Genomic DNA, 25,164 nt, shown 5'->3' on the forward strand with positions numbered 1-25,164 from the left:
AGGCAGCCGTCGACTTCCAGAGCGTTGCACTGTGGGTAGCTATCCCACAGTTCCCGCAGTCTCCACCGCCCATTTGAATTCTGGGTAGAAATCCCAGTGCTTGATGGGGCTAAAACATTGTTGTGGGTGGTTCTGGATACATATCGTCAGGTCCCCCTTCCCTCCCTTCCTCCGTGAAAGCAAGGGGAGACAATAGTTTAGCACCTCCTTTCTTAAGTTACCTGTGCAGACGCCATACCACGGCAAGCATGGAGCCCGCTCAGCTCACCGTATGTCTCCTGGGTGCTGGCAGACATAGTACTGCATTGCTACACAGCAGCAGTTTATTGCCTTTTGGCAGCAGTCAGTGCAGTATGACTGGTAGCCGTAGTCGACATAGTCCTGGGTGCTCTTTTAACCAACCTCGATGAGGTAAGGGGCGCCTGGACAAACATGGGAGTGACTCAGCCAGGTCATTTTCCTTTTAAGTTTCGTCTCATGGCAATTGAGTCCTACCGGCAGTGCACTGTCTTTTAATCTGCAGCTAGCAGAAGACAATGGCCAGTAGTCATACTGCACCGTCTTCTGCCGAGCACCCAGGAGATGACAATGGCTAGCAGTCATACTGCACAGTCTGCTGCCAGCAAGATGTATAAAGATAGATGAAGTGGCTCAAAACAAGAAATAGACCAGATTTGTTTTGTATTCATTTTCTCCTCCCTCCCTCCCTCTGTGAAATCAACGGCCTGCTAAACCCAGTTTTGAGCTCTATCCTTGAGGAGGCCATTCAGTTTCTCACAAAGCCACCCCCTTTGTTGATTTTAATTCCCTGTAAGCCAACCCTGTAAGCCATGTCGTCAGTCGCCCCTCCCTCTGTCAGGGCAACGGCAGACAATCGTTCTGCGCCTTTTTTCTGTGCAGACGCCATACCACGGCAAGCATGGAGCCTGCTCAAATCACTTTGGCAATTTGGAGCACATTAAACACCACATGCATTATCCAGCAGTATATGCAGCACCAGAACCTGGCATAGCGAAACCAGGCGAGTAGGCGACGTCAGCACGGTGACGAGAGTGATGAGGACATGGACACAGACTTCTCTCAAAGCACGGACCCTGGCAATGTGGGCATCATGGTGCTAATGGGGCAGGCTCATGCGGTGGAACGCCGATTCTGGGCCTGGGAAACAAGCACAGACTGGTGAGACGGCATAGTGTCTGCAGTGGCTTCCCAGTGGCTGCAAAACTTTCGCATGCGTAAGGGCACTTTTATGGAACTTTGACTTGCTTTCCCCTGCCCTGAGGCGCAAGAATACCAAGATGAGAGCAGCCCTCACAGTTGAGAAGCGAGTGGCAATAGCCCTGTGGAAGCTTGTAACGCCAGACAGCTACCGGTCAGTCGGGAATCAATTTGCAGTGGGAAAATCTACTATGGGGGCTGCTGTGATACAAGTAGCCAACGCAATCAAAGATCTGCTGATATCAAGGGTAGTGACCCTGAGAAGTGTGCAGGTCATAGTGGATGGCTTTACTGCAATGGGATTCCCTAACTGTGGTGGGGCCATAGACGGAACCCATATCCTTATCTTTGCAGCGGAGCACCAAGCCGGCGAGTACATAAACCGCAAGGGGTACTTTTTCAATAGTGCTGCAAGCACTGGTGGATCACAAGGGACGTTTCACCAACATCAACGTGGGATGGCCGGGAAAGGTACATGATGCTTGCATCTTCAGGAACTCTAGTCTGTTTCAAAAGCTGCAGGAAGGGACTTTATTCCCAGACCAGAAAATACCTGTTGGGGATGTTGAAATGCTTATAGTTATCCTTGGGGACCCAGCCTACCCCTTAATGCCATGGCTCATGAAGCCATACACAGGCACCCTGGACAGAAGTCAGGAGCTGCTCAACTACAGGCTGAGCAAGTGCAGAATGGTTGTAGAATGTGCATTTGGACGTTTAAAAGCACGCTGACGCAGTTTACTGACTCGGTTAGACCTCAGTGAAACCAATATTCCCACTGTTATTGCTGCTTGCTGTGCGCTCCACAATATCTGTGAGAGTAAGGGGGAGACATTTATGGCAGGGTGGGAGGTTGAGGCAAATCGCCTGGCTGCTGGTTACGCACAGCCAGACACCAGGATGGTTAGAAGAGCCCAGGAGGGCGCGGTGCGCATCAGAGAAGCTTTGAAAACCAGTTTCATGACTGGCCAGGCTACAGTGTGAAAGTTCTGTTGGTTTCTCGTAGAGGAAACCCCCTGCTCCTTGGTTCACTCTACTTCCCTGTAAGCTAACCACCCTCTACTGCCTCTGCAAGCGGTGACTGAAGGGAGGAGGGAAGTCATTGCTCTTTATTAATTCATCATTCTTTATTAATTCATCACACAAATAGGGGGATAACTACCAAGGTAGCCCAGGAGGGGTGGTGGAGGAGAGAAGCACCAGGAGGGGTGGTGGAGGAGGGAAGGACAAGGCCACACAGCACTTTAAAAGTTTAAAACTTTAAAACTTACTGAATGCCAGCCTTCTGTTGCTTGGGCAGTCCTCTGGGGTGGAGTGGCTAGGTGGCTGGAGGCCCCCGCACCATGTTCTTGGGCGTCTGGGTGAGGAGGCTATGGAACTTGGGGAGGAGGGCGGTTGGTTACACAGGGGCTGTAGTGGGGGTCTGTGCTCCTGCTGCCTTTCCTGCAGCTCAACCATACGCTGGAGCATATTAGTTTGATCCTCCAGCAGCCTCAGCATTGAATCCTGCCTCCTGTCATCACGCTGCTGCCACCTTTCAGCTTCAGCCCTCTCTTCAGCCCGCCACCTCTCCTCCCGGTCTTTTTGTGCTTTCCTGCACTTTGACATTGTCTGCCTCCACGCATTCGTCTGTGCTCTATCAGTGTGGGAGGACAGCATGAGCTCAGAGAACATTTCATCACGAGTGCGTTTTTTTCGCCTTCTAATCTTCGCTAGCCTCTGGGAAGGAGAAGATCCTGTGATCCTTGAAACACATGCAGCTGGTGGAGGGAAAAAAAAAGTGACAGTGGTATTTAAAAAGACACATTTTATAGAACGATGGGTACGCTCTTTCACGGTAAACCTTGCTGTTAACATTACATACATAGCATGTGCTTTCATTCCAAGGTCGCATTTTGCCTCCCCCCACCACGTTGCTAACCCCTCCCCATGGCTAACAGTGGGGAACATTTCTGTTCAGCCACAGGCAAACCGCCCAGCAGGAATGGGCACCTCTGAATGTCCCCTTAAGAAAAGCACCCTATTTCAACTAGGTGACCATGAATGATATCTCACTCTCCTGAGGATAACACAGAGATAAAGAATGGATGTTGTGTGAACGCCAGCAAACATACACTGCAATGCTTTGTTGTACAATGATTCCCGAGTACATGCTACTGGCCTGGAGTGGTAAAGTGTCCTACCATGGTGGATGGAATAAGGCTGCCCTCCCCAGAAACCTTTTGCAAAGGCTTTGGGAGTATATCCAGGAGAGCCACGAATGCCAGGGCAAATTAATCATTAAACATGCTTGCTTTTAAACCATGTATAGTATTTTAAAAGGTACACTCACCAGAGGTCCCTTCTCCGCCTGGCGCGTCCGGGAGGCAGCCTTGGGTGGGTTCGGGGGGTACTGGCTCCAGGTCCAGGGTGAGAAACCGTTCCTGGCTGTTGGGAAAACTGGTTTCTCCACTTGCTTGCTCTGAGCTATCTACAACCTCATCATCATCATCATCCTCGTCCCCAAAACCTGCTTCCATGTTGCCTCCATCTCCATTGAAGGAGTCAAACAACACCGCTGGGGTAGTGGTGGCTGAACCCCCTAAAATGGCATGCAGTTCATCATAGAAGCGGCATGTTTTGGGCTCTGACCCGGAGCGGCCGTTCGCTTCTCTGGTTTTCTGGTAGGCTTGCCTCAGCTCCTTAAGTTTCACACGGCACTGCTTCAGGTCCCTGTTATGGCCTCTGTCCTTCAGGCCCTGGGAGAATTTGACAAAGTTTTTGGCTTTTCGAAAACTGGGACATAGTTCTGATAGCACGGATTCCTCTCCCCATGCAGCGATCAGATCCCGTACCTCCAGTTCAGTCCATGTTGGAGCTCTTTTGCGATTCTGGTACTCCATCATGGTCACTTCTGCTGATGAGCTTTGCATGGTCATCTGCAGTTTGCCATGCTGGCCAAACAGGAAATTGAAATTCAAAAGTTTGAAGGCCTTTTCCTGTCTACCTGGCCAGTGCATCTGAGTTGAGAGCGCTGTCCAAAGCGGTCACAATGGAGCACTCCGGGATAGCTCCCAGAGGCCAATACCATCTAATTGTGTCCACAGTACCCCAAATTCGACCCAGCAAGGCCGATTTCAGTGCTAATCCCCTTGTCGGTGGTCAAGTAAGGAAATCGATTTTAAGAGCCCTTTAAGTTGAAAAGAAGGGCTTCGTCGTGTGGACGGGTGCAGGGTTAAATCGATTTAACGCTGCTAAATTCGACGTCAACTCCTAGTGTAGACCAGGGCTTATTTAGCAGAAGATTTACATGACTCAGATGCCAAAATTTGAAACAATGTGTTGGATGCTGCTATGGTTACAGTGTACGTTTACCCAAACTGCTGTAGTGGAAAGGCTTATATGGCTATATCTGAATCCCAGGAACTTCATTGTTTGTTTCCATTGATCTAATCTGTCAAATTAATGTGACAAAGACCATTTTCTTCTGCCAGTCTACACTTAAAGTTTGATTTATCACAAACCAACCTTTATTATTATCTGACAAACTTGTTTTGTCCTTGCAGGTATGGGTTGGGAATGATTTATTACAAACAGGAGAAATTCAGCCTAGCAGAAATGCATTTCCAGAAAGCACTCGATATCAATCCTCAGAGCTCAGTCTTACTCTGTCACATTGGAGTAGTAAGTAGATTGCAGTTACTGGTAATTCTATCCTTTGTTCTGTTTAATCGGCTTTTTATTGTGTGTGCTCACAGTAGAAAAAGCATATTATGGACCAGAATTTTAGCAAAGGCCCTGCCCTTCTTCCACTTGTGTGTGTGAATGCAATTTTGCACACGTTTCTGTTTTTTTGCAGCTATAAACACCTGTATTTGTCCTGGAACAATGCTATCATCTGTGCGTCCATAAGTGTTTAAAATTTACACCCTCAAAACTGGATAGTTGGGCTCATGTAGGTGATAGCATTTGGGTTCACACTTGAGCAATTTTTGTACTTTCACAGTGTGGGCACATGCCCAAGTAGAGTAGGGATCTGAAAATCAGTCCTCATATGAGAAAGTTTTAAAGGAACTGAGTATTCACAGAGAAAAAACGTAACTAGCTCAGTGGTCCTCAAGTGGACCCTGGAACTGGCACTTGAGGCTCCCCCACTGTACCTTTAATGAAGTTCTATTTTGGGCCTTGGTGCATCCTTGGTCCCCACCTCCTAATCATCTATATATGTGATGACCCTTAATTCTAAGAGTAGGGATTTCTAAGCAGCTTGTGCCAACTACTAGCACAGTTAAATTGGAAGCAGTCAGCACAGCTGATACGGGTCACTTGCTGGAGGATTCTCTGCACCTTGAAGTCTTTAGACCACGATTTGAGGACTTAAATAGCTCAGACGTGGGTTAGGGGTTTGTTACAGGAGTGGGTGGGTGAGATTCTGTGGCCTGCGTTGTGCAGGAGATCAGACTAGACAATCATAATAAGGTCCCTTCTGACCTTAAAGTCTATGATTCTAAGATCTTACTGTCGTTAAACTGGTATAGAGGCCTGACAAGACTGAGCCATTGTTTTAGGTCTGTCCCTCTGCCTGTGAAGGATTTGTACAACTAGAGCAAATGCTCTGTTCTAATATAGAAAGCTGTTTTTTTATACATTTAATGATTGTTTGAGTGATGTGGGGCAGACCAGTATCATGGCGGTTGGTTATGTGGTCGTCATCTGACCCTTTTCTCACTTGCAGTATGGCAACAAAGTATATTATAGCCCTTGGTTAAGCTTTTCCTGCCCCCGATTCTGCTATGTTGATGGGTGTTCAATGACTTTATGTTCTAGGGCAGGGGCATTGAACTAGTTCGGTGGTGAGGGCCAACTTACCGTTCTGCTAGAGTGTGAGAGCTAGGAGTAAAAAGCTTAATAGTGAGAGGTGAATTGTGCAATCTTATCTGACTCCAGAATGAGCCTCTCTACAGTAACTCCTCACTTAACGTTGTTATGTTCCTGAAAAATGCGACTTTAAGCGAAATGATGTTAAGCGAATCCAATTTCCCCGTAAGAATTAATGTAAATAGGGGGAGGTTAGGTTCCAGGGAATTTTTTTTTTTTTTTTTTGCCAGACAAAAGACACTGTGTGCACGCGCACACATACATACACACACACACACACACACACACACACACAGTATAAGTTTTAAACAATTTAATACTGTACACAGCGATGATGATGATTGTAAAGTTTGGTTGAGGTGGTGGAGTCAGAGGGTGGGATATTTCCCAAGAAATGCCTTACTGCTAAATGATGAACTAGCAATTGGCTGAGCCCTCAAGGGTTAACTCATTGTTAATGTAGCCTCACTCTACAAGTCAGCAGGAATGGAGGGAGGGGAGACAGCATGGGAGACAGAGAGAGAGATGCACATTTCCCCTTTAAATACACTGACGCACTCTTAAGTACACTGCCTTGTTAATCAGCAAGCTGAGACCGCAGCAGCTGCTGCCAGGAAGCTCCCTGAGCCCTGTTGTGTGTCCCCCCTGCTCTATGGAGATGGGGTAAACGGGGTGCAGGGGGAGGGGGACACCCTGACATTAGCCCACCTCTCCTTTTCTCTTCCCCTCCCCTCCTCCAAAGCAAGCAGGAGGCTCTGGAGAGCAGCTCCAAGGCAGAGGGCAGGAGCAGCACATGGCAGTGGGGGGAAGGACAACTGTACAGATAGCCTGCTGGGCAGCTGCTGCACAGGGAACTTAGGGGAGCTGATAGGGAGGCTGCCAGTCCACCCTGGTTCCAAGCCCCCACCAGCTAGCTGCAACGGGATGCTCTTCCTGCAAGCAATGGACAAAGCAGGCAGCTGCCAAACGACTTTAAACAAGCACAGCAACGTAACAATGTTAACTGGGACGACTTTAAGTGAGGAGTTACTGTATTTGAATATTGCATTTTAAAGGCACTGGATTTTGTCAAATGTATTTTTTCATAGTCTGGCAGGTCAGATCCTGCCTTCCCCTCTTTCTTTGAAAAAGGAAATCTATTAACGTCATCTCTGTTCTGTTGTAGGTCCAGCATGCACTGAAAAAATCTGAAAAGGCTTTGGATACTCTAAACAAAGCCATTAACATTGATCCGAAGAACCCACTATGCAAATTTCATCGAGCCTCTGTATTATTTGCAAATGAAAAATATAAGGTAAGACATGGATGCTAGAAACTGAAGTCTCTCTATATTCCGTAGGGTCTGCAGCTGTCTGAATGATGATGAATTAAAAGTTAATCAAATCTTGATTCTTATTACTTCATAATGGAAGTTATGCTTGGCTCCAAGAATATATCTTTCATGCTGGCTATGGCTATTTGAAAGACCTGCCTCTTTTCCCAGTGTAATACTGCAGCAGTTGTAGTCATCCTGGCACTAATGCAAATAGCTCCTTTATTTGAAAGGAAGCCTTCTGGTATCAGGAGGGCTACTTGACTCCAGTTAACCAAATCTGTATTTGGTAACCACTTCAGCACTGTATAAAGGACTGACCTCCTAATAACAGGTGTTTTTTGAGGGATAATCTTTCTGTGGGGTGTGTTCAAATCCTGCAGGGGTTAGGGATGCTGCTTTCAATTTAGGGGTTGAGGTTGGTCTTTTGTAGGTGATCTCTGACTAATTTAGTTTCCCACACATGGTCTTAAAACACCTGTAGACTGATGGGCACAATAACTCTAAATGCGAAATTACAGTTGAACGCCCTCACAAGACCAAACTGTAGAACTGCTTGCATAGTTCTTCTGGAGAATATTACCTCCCCACTCTCTGCCCTGAGCATGAGTCCGAGCATCCAGACACTAATGTTCCCCAAGCTCTTAACCAGCAGAGTACCTGCTTATTGATCTTCTTGACTTGAACTGGAGAGAGAGTGTTGAATATCTTTGTTCCGGGAACCTAGCCAGAAGCACTCACAGCAGTAGACTAGGCAGTACAAAAAAAATAAAAATAATTCACGATGTAACTCATGCTCATGTAAAGAACTGTTGAGGATCAAAAAGTAGCATTGGTAGCATCAGGCCTGGTGATGTGAGCAGAGAATTTGGGACATCCCTTTATCTGGCAAAGGGACTAAAGTTGAGCCAGAGGCATCTCTACTGGGGGGAGCAGGCAGTGCAGTAGATATTTTTGTAATGGTTGGCTTAAAAATTGTCTGCCTCTTGAGGCCCAAGATGTGTAAAATCTGTTGATGATTTGAATTTGCAAATGATATGGAGAGAACCTTATTTACAACCTTTTCTGAAATTTAGTGGTATTGATGAGTTTGTACAAAGGGAGTTACGCAGGAAAAGTGCAATAAAACTGTCCCACAAGCAACCAAAGTAGTAAGCAAACTTATATTTCAAAGGCCTTGTTATCTCTCCAAGGAGAGAAAGCTAGACAGTCTGGGCCTGGTTTTCTACTGTCTTGCACTGTTATATAGGTACTTGCTACACCTGTGAGAATGGGTTTGGTGCTCTCCTTCCCATGCCGCTACTTAGGCCAGGTCTACACTAGCAAACTCACAGCAGCACAGCTGTACCGATGCAGCTGTGCTGCTGTAAGATCGTTTATGTAGCCACTCTATGCCGACGGGAGAGAGCTCTCCCATCGACATAATAAAACCACCTCCATGAGTGGCAGTAGTTATGTTGGCAGGAGAAGCCCTCCCACTGACATAGCACTGTCCACACCAGCACTTCTGTCGGTGTAGCTTATGTTGCTCATGAGGGTGTGTTTTTCACATCCCTGAGTGACATAAATTATACCAACAAAAGTGGTAGTGTAGACATGGCCTACGTCTAGCTGGTGGGTCCTTATGCCCCCTTCCTGTCTTGCTTAGCTGAGGAAACAGGACCACAGTCTGGTTCATAATGAGACCTTATTGTAATATGTACACAAGAGGAAATTACATTGATAGTGAGAACCTCCATTTTGAAGTTCCTAAATATAGGATAATTTAAAACACTCTCTAAAATTAAGGATTTTAACACAAAGTCCTGGTGTAAATTCTTAAATAAGATGAAGGGGAGAAATGCAACCAGAATTGGAGGAAGATGTCCCATGGGGATAAAATAGCAAATGTAGTCTGATGCAGAAAAGATAAAGAAGTGTTCCAAAAACACTTCTTTCCTATGGAAGTACATATACAATTGCTGACAGTGCCCAGCCTTGTTCAGCCTTAGATTTTACAAGAAGGAAATTTAGCTGCACAAGCAGCAACATGCATTTAAATAATCTCTGGATTTAAAAAGATCAGACCCTTAACTTCTTTAATGTTTAATGTTTTTAACCGAAATGCCATGACATTTAGCACATTGCACTGGTCTGAGCTCACCAACTGCACTTTCATGCGGTCGCAGTCTGACAGTAGCATCAGTTAACCCATATTCTTCAATAGAACACCAAGACTCTCCGCACTTATCCCAGTAGAGACCATATCAGTGATCTGCTATTCAGGTGTCAGGGATTTTGCACTTCCTTGAATTGCCTGATCTTTATTTATTTATTATCTTTTTATCTTTGCTGTCACTTTACCATTACAAGGTATCATTTGCCCAGTGTGTAGCAATTTTTAAAAGATTATGATATAAATCCCTTGACTTCAAAAAAAAAAAAATCATTGATTTAAATCAGACTGAGTGTTTGTAAAAGTTTCAGAGTAACAGCCGTGTTAGTCTGTATTCGCAAAAAGAAAAGGAGTACTTGTGGCACCTTAGAGACTAACCAATTTATTAGAGCATAAGCTTTCGTGAGCTACAGCTTGGTTCATATTCTCTGTGTATATATAAAGTCTGCTGCAGTTTCCACGATATGCATCTGAGGAAGTGAGCTGTAGCTCACGAAAGCTTATGCTCTAATAAATTGGTTAGTCTCTAAGGTGCCACAAGTACTCCTTTTCTTTTTGTAAAAGTTAGTTATACCTTGCAATGTTAAAATTTATAAGGAACTAAATTATAAATTCTACTTGATTTTAAATTCTACTGGTAGGGTGTCTTCTCAGTTTTTTGATTACATTTGAATTTTAATAAACAAAATACTGAGGGTTAAGGCATAATCCTGCAAACACTTAACTCAATATATAACTGTAAGCACATGAGTAGTCCCTTTGAAGTTAATAGATTATTCATGTGAGTAAAGTTAAATGTGTGCATAAGTGTTTGCAGAAGAGAAGCTAAAACTGTATTTTTATTTAAGCTTTTTTCTTGGTAACATGAAAACTTTGTCACTTCAAAACAAAGCTGCTTCAATGTTAACAGTGAAAAGTTACTGAACTTTGAATACATTAACAACGTTATTGTGAACTCTCATATATAAGCAGGTCATAATTTAAAAAGCGAGCCTAAAAGCCAATATTTAGACATCTAAGGGGGGAATTTCCATCAAGCACCCAAAGTGATGAGGAGCACAAATCTCATTGACTCCAAACTGTAAAACCTAATGGCAGAGAGTAGCCAGTCAAAGCATTTATCTTTCTTGATTTGTGGAAGCTCAGTATATTGGAGGCGGGTGTTGGTTGCAAATATAGTCTGGGCTATTTGCCTATTAATTTGGTGTTTGCATTTGTGTTCTCATGGTAAGGATGTAAATGAAGCCCTGGAGTTACCTTTTTTTCAGCACAGATTTAACATTTTAAGTGTGCAACTTCTTAGTTTAAAAATGGAAAATCTGAAATTTGTCTACCAAGTAGGAAACTAACTAAAGACACCCAAAACAATCTCTCCAGAGATTTAAAACCATATTAAATTGGAAGAAAAAAACATTATTTACATTTTAAAACATTACTCTTATTCAGCCTGCATTTGCTAGAATATTACATTTACATTTGATTGTGCAATGGTTATTCACAGAGGAAAGTAGCCATCTGAGGTTTCTATATGGTTTACAAGATGGATTCCAAAAAAGCCATGAACTAACTGTTTGTTTTTTAATTAACCTGTTTATTATGATGTAATAAAAGTGGAGTGATGCTCAAACTGGCTCAAACTTACTGGGAAAACCATTTAACATTTTTTCCCCCTCTTTTAGTCTGCTTTACAAGAACTTGAAGAACTGAAACAGATTGTTCCCAAAGAGTCTCTTGTTTACTTCTTAATAGGAAAGGTAAAAACTGAACATAGTTCTATGAAATATAGCTGTGATCATAAGTACCTGTGATTTTTGTTGTTGCAGAGAAACAAGCCTAGGTGCTAGTTTTCTATCTATCATGAAGCTGCTTCCATTTTGCACAGTGTTCTGAAAATTCCCACAGTGCCATGTATGCCTCACCACATATAAACTGGCAACTGCATTTGAGATTAGTTTTTGATCAAAATGGGTGCTCTCCTGGTAGAGCTCTATTTCTGAAAGAATTACTTCTGTTGTGGAAGCCTGAAGCCTGATTTCACCATGCCACTAGCATCCTTTATCCCCACCATAACTGCATCACTGAAGGACAGTGTGTTCTAAGGACTATGGAACAGGTTCATACAAAAATGCCTGTATGAAAACAGATACATGATTTTCTGTGCATACTTGCTGCACCTTCCCCCAAAAATGTGACTCAAAAGTACAAAGACTTTGGCCAATACAATAATGGTGCAGAAATGGTGTGATGGATAGAATCCTACCTCATCTGGGGATAGAACCCATGATGCTGTCATCTTAGACATGCATTTCTACAGACGTCTTGTAATCACATTCTGCTAGTCTGTTATATCAGAAATGCTGAACAAGAAACATCTGCAAAATAGTATAGGGTGTAAAACACCTACACAGGGCAGGCAGGACTTCTGTTTCATCTAAAGATCCCTACACAACAACTACATGGAACCAGGTTATTTTGGAAGAATGAAGAGCTGAATCAGCCTTATTGAGATTTGAACCTCTGGATATTGGGAGTCTAGGGGTTTTCAAATCTAATGCTTAAACCACTGAGCCACACAGTAACACTACTAACAAAATCCACCCCATGCAACTTCCCACCCAGTGCATTTGTGTTGCTCATTTTGGACCTTCTGCAGTGTTCCCTAACTGGGCCTCGGATGTTTGAGAGAAGTCCGTTTCCATCTCCTTTTTAGTACATTTCTAATTAAATGAAAACTCGTGTCGTCACATTTCACAGCGTATTAATATTCAGAATGTTGAACTGAGCTAAATGGCTGCAGCTTTCTTTTACACTTGCTGTTAGTTTTGTCCTGCAGAGATTTCCAGTTCCTGTGGTTCAGAGCTAGATCGTGCACTCCGTGCCATATGATCTAACTGCAGATAGACTAAAGCATGAAACCTTCCTTCTGAAAGGTGTAATGATGGCAATAGCATAAAGGGATTGCTACCTAAAGGCCTTGGGGCAAGGGGATTCACTTTTTTGTGTTCCTAGGACAAACCTGTTTTAAATTAAAAGAAAGTGATGCTTGTGAAAGATGACTGGCTGATAGCTCTGGTAACAGAAGTCGTCCCTTGATGAAGAATATACAGCATGGGCAGCAGCAAGGCCACCCACCAATGTGCCTCAGCCCTGTTCTGCAGACCCTTAAGAGGACCACTTCTGGTGTGAGAACTAGGAAGTGGACTGAGACAAATTCATTTCATGTAGAGCACCAAATAGCCATTAAATGACGGTGTCTTTTGGTCATTACCAATCTGGAATGGATTCTGTCCAGTCACCAAGAGGCATGACAGGCTCTGTATCAGAGGAGTTCTTTGAGACATTCAGTTCCTTCCCGGATGACTGCTTACAATGCATGCTAACGTCCCATTCATCCAGCAGTCTTTCACATTACAGTAGGAATTATGAATACCACTTAAAAATAACTATTGGCTACAAGCCACTGTTGGATAAAATGATATCGAGTAGCAACTTAATGGAAAATGTAGTGTTAATATTTTTATTTTTAGGTTTATAAAAAATTGGGTCAAACTCATCTGGCCCTTATGAATTTCTCGTGGGCAATGGATTTAGATCCTAAAGGAGCCAACAACCAGATCAAAGAGGCCATTGATAAACGTTACCTTCCAGATGATGAGGAACCGATAACTCAAGAAGAGCAGATCAGCGAATGTTATCCATATGAGTCAGGTTTGTATTTCCAGCTCAAAATCCAAATTAACTGGTTTCCTAGTAGAAAGATTTTTTGTTCCTCAGTAAAACAGAAGCCCAGACTATAACTGCTTACCTATTTGCCCAGCAAGTGGCGACTCCCAACAATTCTCTTACTGCTGATCTAGCTGGGTCTACTTGTAATAAACTCGTAGTGAAAGATTGTTAGATTTCTTCAGAGAGTTTAGGTATTTGATCCTAGTACAAGGACTAATCTTTGCAGGACCTAATAAACTATTGTTATATAATTTATATAAATACTGTTAATACTTTTTACAAGATAATTATACACCCTGCAATCTGAACCTTCCAGTAAAGGGGCATCTAATCCTTCAAGTATCTGAAGGGTGTAATGAGCAAGGAAATAATGAAATTGTTTGTTCAAGGACTCAGAGCAGCATAAGTGTAATGAGATAACTTAAGCAAAGGAAAACTTGGGTTCAATATCAAGGGAAAATACCCCTAACAGTGAGATCTGTTAGACCTTGGAATTCTCTCTCAAGGAAAGTTGTGGAAGCCCTGTTGTTTGAAACTTGGCAGAATAAAGCACTGAAAAAATACACCAGAGGGAATGGCCTAAATCTTTCTCATCTAATTTTTTATCCAGAAATATGATGGTCATAAATATTGATGAGCTTGACATGAACTAGAAAATGGATGGATAGACTGTTGCAAAAGAACCATTTTGTTTTCTTCATTAGGCAAAAATGTTACTACAGAACTTAAAATTGTTCTAGTCCATTGTAAAATTGTGCTGAAAACTTTATCAGATGTATTGCTGGTGTGTATCCCATTGATATCAGTGACACCTTCCAGTAAAACCATAGCATCTTGTTTTTTAACATGCTTTTTATTTCCTGAAATGGTAAATGTTTGTTAGTTCTTCTGTCCAAACTAGTCTAAACACTGTAGTATATAGTTCGTCTACGCCCAGCAGATGGAGACAGAGCACTTAATCTTTTGAGAGGTGACTGCAGTTTCTGGAAAAAAGCACCACAGAAATTTTGTACTAGGATCCTTTTTAAATTTTTGGTATTTTTAAAACAAAAAAAATAGAAGCTTGAATTCACCAGACATTACTTAGTCTTCCAAATGTAAACCAATGCAATCCTCCTGACTCTGCAGACAGACTGGAAAAAATACCTCAAAGGTCTAAATTGCCAAGTGACCATTTTAGCATGTGTTAAGCCAGTTGTAGATGAGGCAGTGTTGACCTTTTAAAACATGTTGGCTAACACATTCTAACACACCTTTAAGTCCCAGTCTTGGCAAGGTCCTTAAAGTAAGCTTTCAAAAAGAGACCATGTGTTACTTCTGGGTATTCTGAAGGACTACTATTTTCCTCGGCATCAAAAAATTTGGAAATTCAGATAAAGGTGAAGGTACTTTTTATAGTCTAAACTGTGCTATCTAAAATTTACCTTTAAGCAATACAGGTAGGCACAATCAACCTGCTTAGAAAGTGACCATCTCCTTGAGCTATTTATCTTGCTTTACTGCAAGTTTTAACAAGGACAGAACTTGCTGAGAGCTGCTTCTCACCAGATGAACGTTCATTTTGCTTTGCTGATCACCGTGAATATGGGGGGCGGGTTAGATGCATTTCCTTACCGTGCTTTGGACTGTGCCTGTGTACAAGCTGAATGAGGTCAGAGTAGGTATCTGCAAATAGACTGATTTACACTTTTTTAAATGTCTGTATAAACTGGCATTTCTGAATCTTTTACTAGCCTTCATTCTTTTGCTGTAAACTTCACTCTGTCACTTGCAGCATGGGGGGGTCAGAGTATGGCAGTAAAACCTGTTTCCATCCTGTTTTAATTTCACTACCTCTGAACACTTTACCACTGTAAATACTAAATAGTCCTTAAACATTACGGTTTTGGGATAACAAGATTGATCCAAGCTATCAATTTCTGTGGGGCAGGGCAGGTGACTGGTAGGTATATCAGTCTGGCCTTCTGTGTTCACTTTATAATGGGAGGAGATCTTACTCAGTCTCCCTCCTAGGTCACTGACAGGAGGTGGTTAAGGAGGCTTTAAAATAATGCAGGTGCTTGTTTTTGCAAGATGCACGTCATGTTGATTCCCTTCTCAGCTCTTTTATTTAGATCTCGTTAGGCGGGCATGGGTCACTGGAGGAGAGAGTGAAAAGAACTGGGTTTTGAAGAGCAGAGAGGTTGCATGGCATACGGGATTAGAAAAGACAATCCAGGGATGGGGGGCAGTGTGGGAAAAGGTTACTGTGGAGGGGGGAACCCTCTATATTTATAGGCTATGATAGAGCCTTGTTGCCACTGTTTTCTGTGGTGGACTTGCTTGTGTAAAATGTGCATGTCTTCTACCAAAGAGCCTAATCCCTTGTTTGTGTTTTAAAGTTGGCACAGATGAATCCCAAGAGAGCAGCATGACAGATGCAGATGACACGCAACTCCATGCAGTTGAAAGTGATGAATTTTAACCTCCAAAAGCCAGTATCTGAGCTTGGATGTGTGATTGGTACTGTTGTGTTCTCCCCTTCCTTCATGTACTGGGTCTTCACATCACTGAGCCAGCATTGTCATTATTCTCCCGACACCATGAGTGCACCACTCATCAGATTTTAAACATACACCGAATTAATGGCAGTGCGATGTTCAGCTGCTTCTGAGACTGACTAGTGGCTCTTACACCTTTATGAAATGACTCTTAGAGGAGGAAAACAATATTTTTTTTCCAACTCCTCCTTTGTTGGAAAGCTATCATGGAAGAAAGACTTGTGGTTTGCTATAAGTGAGCCGAGAGATGTGGGAATAGAACAAGAAACTGCTTCCTTAGTACTTTCTCCAGAAATGTGTCTTAGTTTGATTCTTTCTTGGTAAGCAGAGTGCTGAACTTCCATTTCCAAGTTCTTCAAAGACAGCGTTAAGTGCAGGATGGGACAGGTTAAAAACTTTTGCATATTATAGTGTAACTTAAATGCCAGGGAATGTAAATGAACTTAAAGCTACAGTGTCTCCAGTGAACAAAATACAATGCACATGCTCAGGATTCAGGGTGTGTGTCAAAATATAGACTATATCCGGGGTCCCTACTTAGTGTAAACTTGTTCTTAGCCAGAGGAGCACATTGCAGCATAGCCACTATTACAGAACGCTTTAATATTCTAGCCAAGAGTTAATTTATTCATCTAATTTCCAAAATGTCAATTATTGTCTACTTAGTACTTCAGCAAAACAAGTCATTAACGTGTTGACTCTTCTTCAGGTGCCCCTTGGATTCGGTTCTAATGTTCAGAGAATAAAAAGTTTATTATAAGAGCAAAATAAAGAGACATGTAGATAAAATTGTAATGTTGAAAGGATAAAAGTAATATAAGCCACAGTGACAACTTGTTTCTAAGTAGATAAAGAAGCCAGGAAGACAGTGTAAGCCTTAACCCAATCAGAACCTTACAGTAAGATGTATCAAATATTTGTCTAAGACAGTATCCTTTTAAAACTATTTTGTAAAGTGTTGTCTGAGCAGGATGCAAAAATGTGCAATTATCTTATTTTTTTTTAAGCCATTCTTTAAGATTCTTGGAGAAAATTCTCACTCTATATCTGTAGGAATTGAGCGCCCTGGAGGCTGTTTCTGTGAGAAGAAAGTGAGGCTATATTAAAGAATCCAAAATTATCTTTCTCTGTAGTGCTCTGCAACAAAGATTGGTGCCCTTTATGCAGTGACCGTAAAGAAAGTGTATGATATCATAACAGTTTTTTAAAGAGCAAATTATGCACAATAAATTGGGAATGATTCAAATTTCACAGCAACATATTTGTTGTGATCAGTCTTAAAATTTGTTCTGTTCCTTTCATTTTAATGTATATTGTTTTTAGAAGACCTTTAGTTACCATTAGTAGAACTTTAATTTTTTTTTAATATATATATTTTTTTTAGTGTCCTTGTCCTAGATTAGGTACAAACATGTCCTATCACGCCTACTGTTTGGTTGCGAGAAGCATTTTTTACCGTAAGGAAAAAAAATTCACAACAGCTGCACAAAAAATATCATTTTCCATTATTCTGAAGTGGGTAGACAAGCAGGGAAAATTAGGCTGAATTCCAGTCATAGTGAAAATCTCTAAACCATGGGAGGTGATATTGGATGAAGCTTTGTGCTTTTGTCAATACTGTAAATCTGTTTGTTTCTGAAAGTAGACTAAATCTCATTCTAAATCATGCAAGTATTTCAGCTGAGTAAAGAGTGCACTAGATGCAAGATTTCTTTGGTGCTAGAGAAGTATTTCAGATAGGCTCTTGCATGATAAACCATCCCTTAAAAGGAAAACACCAAGGTTGAAATTCCCCAATGGAATTGTACTATAGTAAAGTATCCTCACCTGCTGTTCACATGTAATATCCATTAAGTTACCTGTATCTGCATGGTTTCTTTCTTTTCCCTCCCAGTCTTAAAGCAGCTGCAGCACTCCAAGATTCGCACCTCCATAATAGGGTTTCCACAAGAGTGAGTTACAAAGAAACAACACATTGTAGAGTCTGGAGCTACAGTCTGTGTGAATATTGGCTAGACAGTATAATTGGCTACCTTTGGGTACTTGACGTTTACATTCTCTAAACAAAAAGCAGGAATCTCTCTCTTCCCAGGCCCCATCTGCTTGAGAGCTGGAAAATTCTGTTTTAGACCGACCTTAGGTTTTAGACCTTAGGTCTTGCTGACAAGGTTTTAGGCCCCAAATTTGGTTTAGTTTTATTCCTTGTCTGTTTTCAAAGAGCATGTGCTAATTTGGGGATTTTCCCAAAACAAACGCTGCTTGTTTATTTGGGGGCCAGAGATGGCAAATAGCCAATCCCCCCATATGGGAAAAAAATATCTTGAGTTTCCTTTATAGCAGTTTAATTTTTTTAACAATTTTGCTCTTTAAAAGTTGTAAACTGTTATATTGGAATTCATTTTTTAAATACCCGGCAAAGGGCTCTTATCTCAGATAAGATTTTAAAAGGATGCAAATTCTAAACTGAACATTAGTGCTCAAAATACTAAATTGTCCCTTGCTTTAGATGTACGTCATCACCTACATTTTATTTTTCTCAAGATTTGCAAGTTACATTTAAACCATGCTGCTATTTTACCTTCTTTAAAAAAACAAACACATGAGAACCAGTATTTTAATCAATCTACTTATCTGCTCTTTGAGGGGCGAGGGAGGTGAAATGTGAAGGCGCTCTGACACCCAAACTAGAGCAAATGTGTTGAATTAGGGGACTGTCATTTATTAATACAAAAATAAGAAAAAATGCAAAGCGTGGGTGTGGTGTGTACTATTTGCATTGAAACAATGTAATTTTTGTCTTTTTTCCTTTTTTGCTTTTCCTGACTTTTATTTCAGAAATTGTACAGTCTTAGAAAAAAGTCTTTTCTGTTAATATATTTGCAATTCATTAAAGGATGTGGAAATCCAAATAAACTACTTTTAAAAGCAGTTTTATAATCAGGTGCTTGATGTATGGATCCCTCCGCTCCTCCAGAAGTGGATGAGTTGTTCACTGAGGACCCAGTCCTATAAGCACACTCTCCTTATTGAGTTCAGTGGGATTTCTCACAAGTGAAGTTTTTTCAGGGTTGGGGCCTAACTGTGGCTGCTTTTGTGTGCTGCTGGTTGACCTACTAGGCTGGAATAAAGGAAACTTAGTTGTTTTTCTTCTTGATGGATTTGGCACTCTGTGACAGCCTCTTTAAGCACAAAACCAGTACGACACAGCCAGCAGCATTGTGAGTTCTGCACAAATGAATGCACGTTCCTCAGCTCTGTCCCAGAAGGATCAACTGGGGGATGTTGATCATCTTGTCCATTCAGTCCTTGACCTGTCTGAAGAGTTAGGTGGTGGTGGTGTCTTTGTGTTTTTGTTTGTTTGGCAGTGGAACTTCCATAAGGGTGAATGTACTTGTTTACTGAGATTTATACAATCTATACTTATCAGATCCATCGGGTAATGGACACTACCAAGTGCCTTCATGACAGGAGAGAAGATCAAGAGAGACCTTTGGCTCTTGACACACCAGGGTGTGCTGCTTACAGTGCTTGTATATTCTCTGGTGACTAGTTAAAGGGTAGCAATAGTGGGGTGAAGCCTTGACAATGGCTTCTTCTCCAGCCACAATATTAATGTAGCAATCATTTGGTGTGAGGAAAGAGGAGAAATATAGCTATATAGGAGAAAAGGTGGCCCAGACCAAAATACCAAATAATCCCCTGAAACCATCCATTCACTGATGCCGAGCTTTGAAACCGTGCGAAAGATCCACACGGAGAAGGGGGAAGTGACTACCCTAAGAGCTGTCAAATGCACAAAGTAAATCCTGAAATATTTCTCATCTTTCCATTTTGGTAACCTGAGGTGTGTTATAACAGAATGTGTAACACTTTCAGACAAGTCCTCTTTTTTTTTTTAATTGGTTGTGTTCCTTTAATTTGAGGCAACTTTAAATTATATAGGAGGTTTTATTTTACCTCCGTTCTGATGCAAAATACAGCCAGAAATGAAAAGCCTTCCTCTCCTTTGTTTTCCCACCTGATACGCTACACCTGTCTGTGGTTGACATGGAACAAATTCTGTACTCTGCTCCCACGGACACTATTACATATTGACTTTGGCACACGACTATGCAAACCTGTAAAAGTATTTGTTTGCAGACAAAATATGTTTAAATACTGCATTGTAGATACCAACCCTATAATACAAGCAAGGATTTTGTTTCCAAAGGAGTATTTGGATCTGAAGCAGACTACATATTGGGCAGCACTGGGAAAAAGTCCTAGATGAAATGAACACCAGTATTGAACTTTTTTAGCAAAAAAAGCAAGATTTTGCTTTCCATATTCACTTGTAATAACCTAAGAATTTGCATACTGGATCTAACCGGTATGTACACCAAAAGTGGCCAGTAACAAATGCTGCAAAGGAAGGTGCAAAAATATACCATTATGAACAATTATGTTCCTATCCGAGAAGTTTTGTTTCTAACCCCAGGTAGATAATGGCGGATATATTTGCCTAATTTTTTATGTCCTATCTAATGTAATAGGATGTTCTCTTTATCCATGTCAATGTCTAATCCTTTTTTAAAATCCCACTGAGCTCTTGGACTCTCTCCTCTGGCAGAGAATTCCACAGGTGCACTGATTTTTTTAATTTCAGTGTGATAGTATTTTTCCCCTTCTAATTTCCTTTAGTGTGATTTTAATTTGCAACTTTGTCAAATTTCAGAATTTAAAGGAACACTGGAAACACTTTTTCCTTACTTCTGTTGATAATGACTGTCTAGTAAAAGACTAACTTGAATAGGGTTTTTAGCTTACATAAATGGTTATCTTACTTGTATCTCATCTTGAACAACAAAACTAGAGTGATTAACTTCACTTCCTTTTTTTTCAAATATTTTGGTGTTTGCTGCCTGGAATAATATTTCAATGGTTTTCATGGATACCTACGAAACTTTAAAAATACTATTTATATTAAAATATCCTTTTCAGCAAAAACATAACAAACTTGGGAACCTAACATGCGTTGCTCACGACCTTTTTAAAAAAACAAAAATCCTTTATGAAACGCACAATATCAACCTTCCCCACTACTCTGTGGATTTTCTCTTCACATCAGCCACCGCTCAAATGTGGCTGAGGACTATTGTACCCTTTGTGTGCCTCAAACACAAATTCAGTAGAAAAGAATCAAGCCCCTTATTTTAACATAGCTTTACTGGAAAGGCAGTTGAGACATCTTAATTGGAGGATTTTATATTGAAACAAAGGAGCTTTATCTATCACTGCTGCTACCTTGGCTGTTGGCTCCATTTTCTGCTCGTTCTGTTAGCAAGTCTGAACTAAAATGGAGCTTAAAATTAGACATCATGGTATAAGAAAAATCAGCTGTAAAACAAAACTAACACTTTCCTTGGGACAAGGTGGGTGAGGTAATAGTCCAATAAAAGATAACTTCTGTTGATGTGTGAGAGAGAGAGAGAGACGCTTTTGAGTGGCACAGAGAGCTCTTGACTATCCTGGGACTGACCTGACTGCAGCTATACTGCATAAAATGTTTCTTTGTATACCAAGCGAAGTTCCCAGCTGATATTACTGACCACAGCCAGGCTCTATTCACTATCCCACTTACTAGGGTCTTGCCACAACGTCACTTCTGCCTTTCAGTAGCTGCATCCAGCTACTTCACAGAGACCTTGCATTTCTCTGCTCACTCTGCCAAACCATTCCTCGTGAGCCTTTAAAAGAAAGAGCCTATAAGTATTTTGGGGCAGGGACTATCTCTTTGTTCTGTGTATGTACATCACCCAGCACAGTAGGATCCTGGTCCATGGCTGGGGCTGTTAGGTACTACCCTACACCAATAACGATAGTTGCCATAGTTTACAGTCAGAGGTAAAGATGCTCCCCTGCTGGTAATAGCTCACCTTACCTGATTACTCTTGTTACAGTGTTTATGGTAACGCCCATTGTTTCATGTTCTCTGTGTATATAAATCTCCCCACTGTATTTTCCACTGCATGCATCCGATGAAGTGGGCTGTAGCTCACGAAAGCTTATGCTCAAATAAATTGGTTAGTCTCTAAGGTGCCACAAGTCCTCCTGTTCTATTTGTGAATACAGACTAACACGGCTGCTACTCTGAAACCACTACAGGTATGTAATGTAAGTCATGGGATTCGCTTCAAGACACAGCCATGCAATGAAAGGATTACAAAATAAAAACAGAAGGGGCTTGTTTTAGTGTTTGTATTGGTCTACGTTTCGAAGCCATGATCCTGTACCATATCTGCAATGAAAGTAGGATTGGACCCTCAGAATTATAACTGCACACACTTGTCCTCCCCCTGAATAAATAAATACCCTCCTTTAATTTCAGGTTTCAGAGTAGCAGCCGTGTTAGTCTGTATTCGCAAAAAGAAAAGGAGGACTTGTGGCACCTTAGAGACTAACCAATTTATTAGAGCATAAGCTTTCGTGAGCTACAGCTCACTTCCTCAGATGCATATCGTGGAAACTGCAGCAGGCTTTATTTAATTAATTAATTTAATTAATTTGTTTCTCTTGTCTCTAATCTCTCTATTTCTTTCCTAACATATACTTGAACCTCAAGGCTCATGCATGTGAATGCCTTCCGCCATCTCAATTTATCATTCCTGACTGTGCTATAGTAGGGAAAAGAAGTGTGTGGGGAGCTGTTCATTCTAGCCCTGGGTTACTTGCTGTGTAACCTTGGGCAAGTCACAATTTGTGTGCCTTAGTTTCCTCAGCTCTAACATGGGGGATGACAGCTATTTGCATGTTCCCTAAGGCTGATTATCAAGATTTTATTCATTGTGTGTAAAGTGAGTTAAGAGTTTCCACTGGAAACTTATGAAGAAAGTAAAAGATTCATAAAATTGGATTATTAAAACAGAATAATTAACATTCTAACTCTTCAACCAACCACAGAAATACTGTGCAATTTGGGACTTTGGTGTATGTGTTGTTTGATATCCATGAGATTACAAATATCATCAAATGACCAGTAATCTGTACAGCCTTTTACAAAGAGATTGTACCTGGTTCTACCTCTTGATTTCTTGCTCCTGAGCATAATTTCTGATACTGCATTGTTGTCTCATCTTCAGTAATTTTGCTGAAGTGAATCCACTCCAAGTGAGAGTTGCTTTAAGCCTTAAGGGATAATGTTACACAGGGTGTCTGAGTCTTTCCTCTGTGCTGTTCAAACTATTTGTTTGTATTATGGTAGCTCCTAGATGTTCTAAATTAGATTGAGACCCCTTTGTGATCAGTACTATGCAAACCGCTAGTGAGAGACCATCTCTCCCCTGAAGAGCTCACAGGCAAAGTAGACCAGACAAAGAGGGGGAGAGAAAACAGGCACAAGAGAGGTGAAGGGACTTGGCTGTGGTCATCCAGCAGGTCAGTGACAGGTCTGGGAATAGACCCCACGTCTCCTGGTCTGGTGCCCTGAACCAGGCTGCCTTACCAAAGCACTAGACAGGATGGGAAGTTGGAACTGGAATGTCAGGTGCCAGTTGAGACCAGATGATTCTGGAACGTCCCCTGGCAGTTAGGCTGGGTGGTGGGAGAGGGACTGAGGCTTGTGCGGCAGAACATGAGGAGAGAGTGAGGCAGAGAGGGAAGGCTAATGGAAGTGATGTGAAATGTGTCAGAAGAACTCCAGTTAAGGATGGGAGTATGAGATGAAGACAGGAACCAAATGAGCCAACGAAAAAGTGAGAGAGAAGAATTCACCCAGAAAGTTGCAAGCTCTGGGTCACTCTCTTACCTACCCCTCTCCATGATTTATTTGTATCACTCTAGCGCCTAGGAGCCTTACTCATGGATCAGCACCCCACTGTGGTAGGTGCTGTACAAACACAAAACAAAAAGACAGTCCCTGCCCGAAAGAGTTTACAATGTAAGTAGTTCTAAATATATCCTTCTTGTATATTTTCCTCCCCATTGAGTTAATTCTTGTCTGAGACAGTGCTGTTGAGAGGTGCGGTATGTGGCTTCTGCCAGGGCTGGCTTTGTGGGGGGTGATCAGGTGGTCACCCTGGCAGCCAGCTTCTGGGGGAGTGGGAGTGTGTGGGTGTCGCATTGCTTCGCCACTCTGAGCAGGAAAACACCTAGGGGGCCCGGGCTTTAGAGGGTAACAGTCATAGTCTATGTAACTGGGGGGTGAGAGTCAGTTTGTTGGCTGTGAATATCCAAATAGGTTACCTCAAGTCTCCTGTCATGTAGCTGGCAGGAACAGGTCCCTGTAGACACTTGGTGGATAATGAACAATATGCACAATGACAGGAGGCAGGTGGCTATGTTGGGGCTGTGCTTTCTAACCTGGGCAGGCAGCTGAGACCATCTTCCTTGTGAGTATACTGCAGTTCCTATACTTCAGGATCTGAGTGAGACCAGGGATACAAAGGTAAAACCACACCATTAGGTACAATGACAAGAAGGCTCCTACAGCCTCTGAGCATGCAGACCCCATGAATGTCTGCTGCACCAGCAGACTCTTACATTGGGAGGCCTTGTGATTACACATGACTAATCTTAAAGAGACAGGTTTCAGAGTAGCAGCCGTGTTAGTCTGTATCCGCAAAAAGAAGAGGACGACTTGTAGCACCTTGGAGACTAACCAATTTATTTGAGCATAAGCTTTCGTGAGCTACAGAAATACGGAATGCATCCAATGAAGTGAGCTGTTGTCACGGAGCGTGGGGGAGTCCAGGCCCTGCACCCCTCTTCCAGGGATTCACTGAGACTCTCAGCCAGCCAGTAAAACAGAAGGTTTATTGGACAGCAGGAACACAGTCCAAAACAGAGCTTGTGGGTACAAGCAGGACCCTTCAGTCAAGTCCTTCTAGGGGAGCAGGGAGCTTAGACCCCAGCCCTGGGGTTCCCTGTGTTCCTCCACCCAGCCCCAAACTGAAACTAAAACTCCCCCAACAGGTTCCCTTCTGCAGCCTGTCTTCACATTCCTGGGCAGAGGTGTTACCTCCCCCGCCCCCTCCTGGCTCAGGTGACAGGCTCTCAGGTCTCCCATCCCCAGGGCACATTCCCAGGTCAACACTCCCCCCTCCCTGCTGTGTCACATCGTCACAGCTGTAGCTCACGAAAGCTTATGCTCAGATAAATTGGTTAGTCTCTAAGTCGTCCTTTTCTCAAAGAGACAGTACACAATAGTACTGTGTACACTGCAGCACCTTCATTCTATTCCCATTGAGAACTGGCATCCCTTTGACAGTCCATAGCCCTTTAGGACTGGAGGGAGGGGGGAATGTCACTGGATTACAAAAATCATAATATATACTCAGTGATGGAGACAATCCAAGTAGAGATAACACTTGGTAAACTGC

At 42.2% G+C, this 25,164-nt stretch overlaps 1 protein-coding gene across 4 annotated transcripts in view; it reads left to right on the forward strand.

Annotated features, from left to right (window-relative positions):
- Positions 1 to 18,708, forward strand: part of CDC27 (cell division cycle 27) — a 61,093-nt gene extending 42,385 nt beyond the window's left edge. For 2 of the 4 annotated variants that reach the window (XM_084616033.1, XM_084616034.1), the window contains exons 15-19: positions 4,764 to 4,881; positions 7,241 to 7,369; positions 11,222 to 11,296; positions 13,070 to 13,250; positions 15,650 to 18,708. In XM_084616033.1, coding sequence (XP_084472159.1) covers positions 4,764 to 4,881; positions 7,241 to 7,369; positions 11,222 to 11,296; positions 13,070 to 13,250; positions 15,650 to 15,732 — 586 coding nt within the window. In that variant the 3' untranslated portion in view covers positions 15,733 to 18,708. The remainder of the gene's footprint in view (positions 1 to 4,763; positions 4,882 to 7,240; positions 7,370 to 11,221; positions 11,297 to 13,069; positions 13,251 to 15,649) is intronic. The other 2 variants (XM_084616035.1, XM_084616036.1) reach the window with 1 other exon arrangement.
- The last annotated feature ends 6,456 nt before the right edge of the window (positions 18,709 to 25,164 follow it).

This window comes from Lepidochelys olivacea, assembly GCF_965140295.1.
Source record: "Lepidochelys olivacea isolate rLepOli2 genome assembly, chromosome: 27".
Lineage (NCBI taxonomy): Eukaryota > Metazoa > Chordata > Testudines > Cheloniidae > Lepidochelys > Lepidochelys olivacea.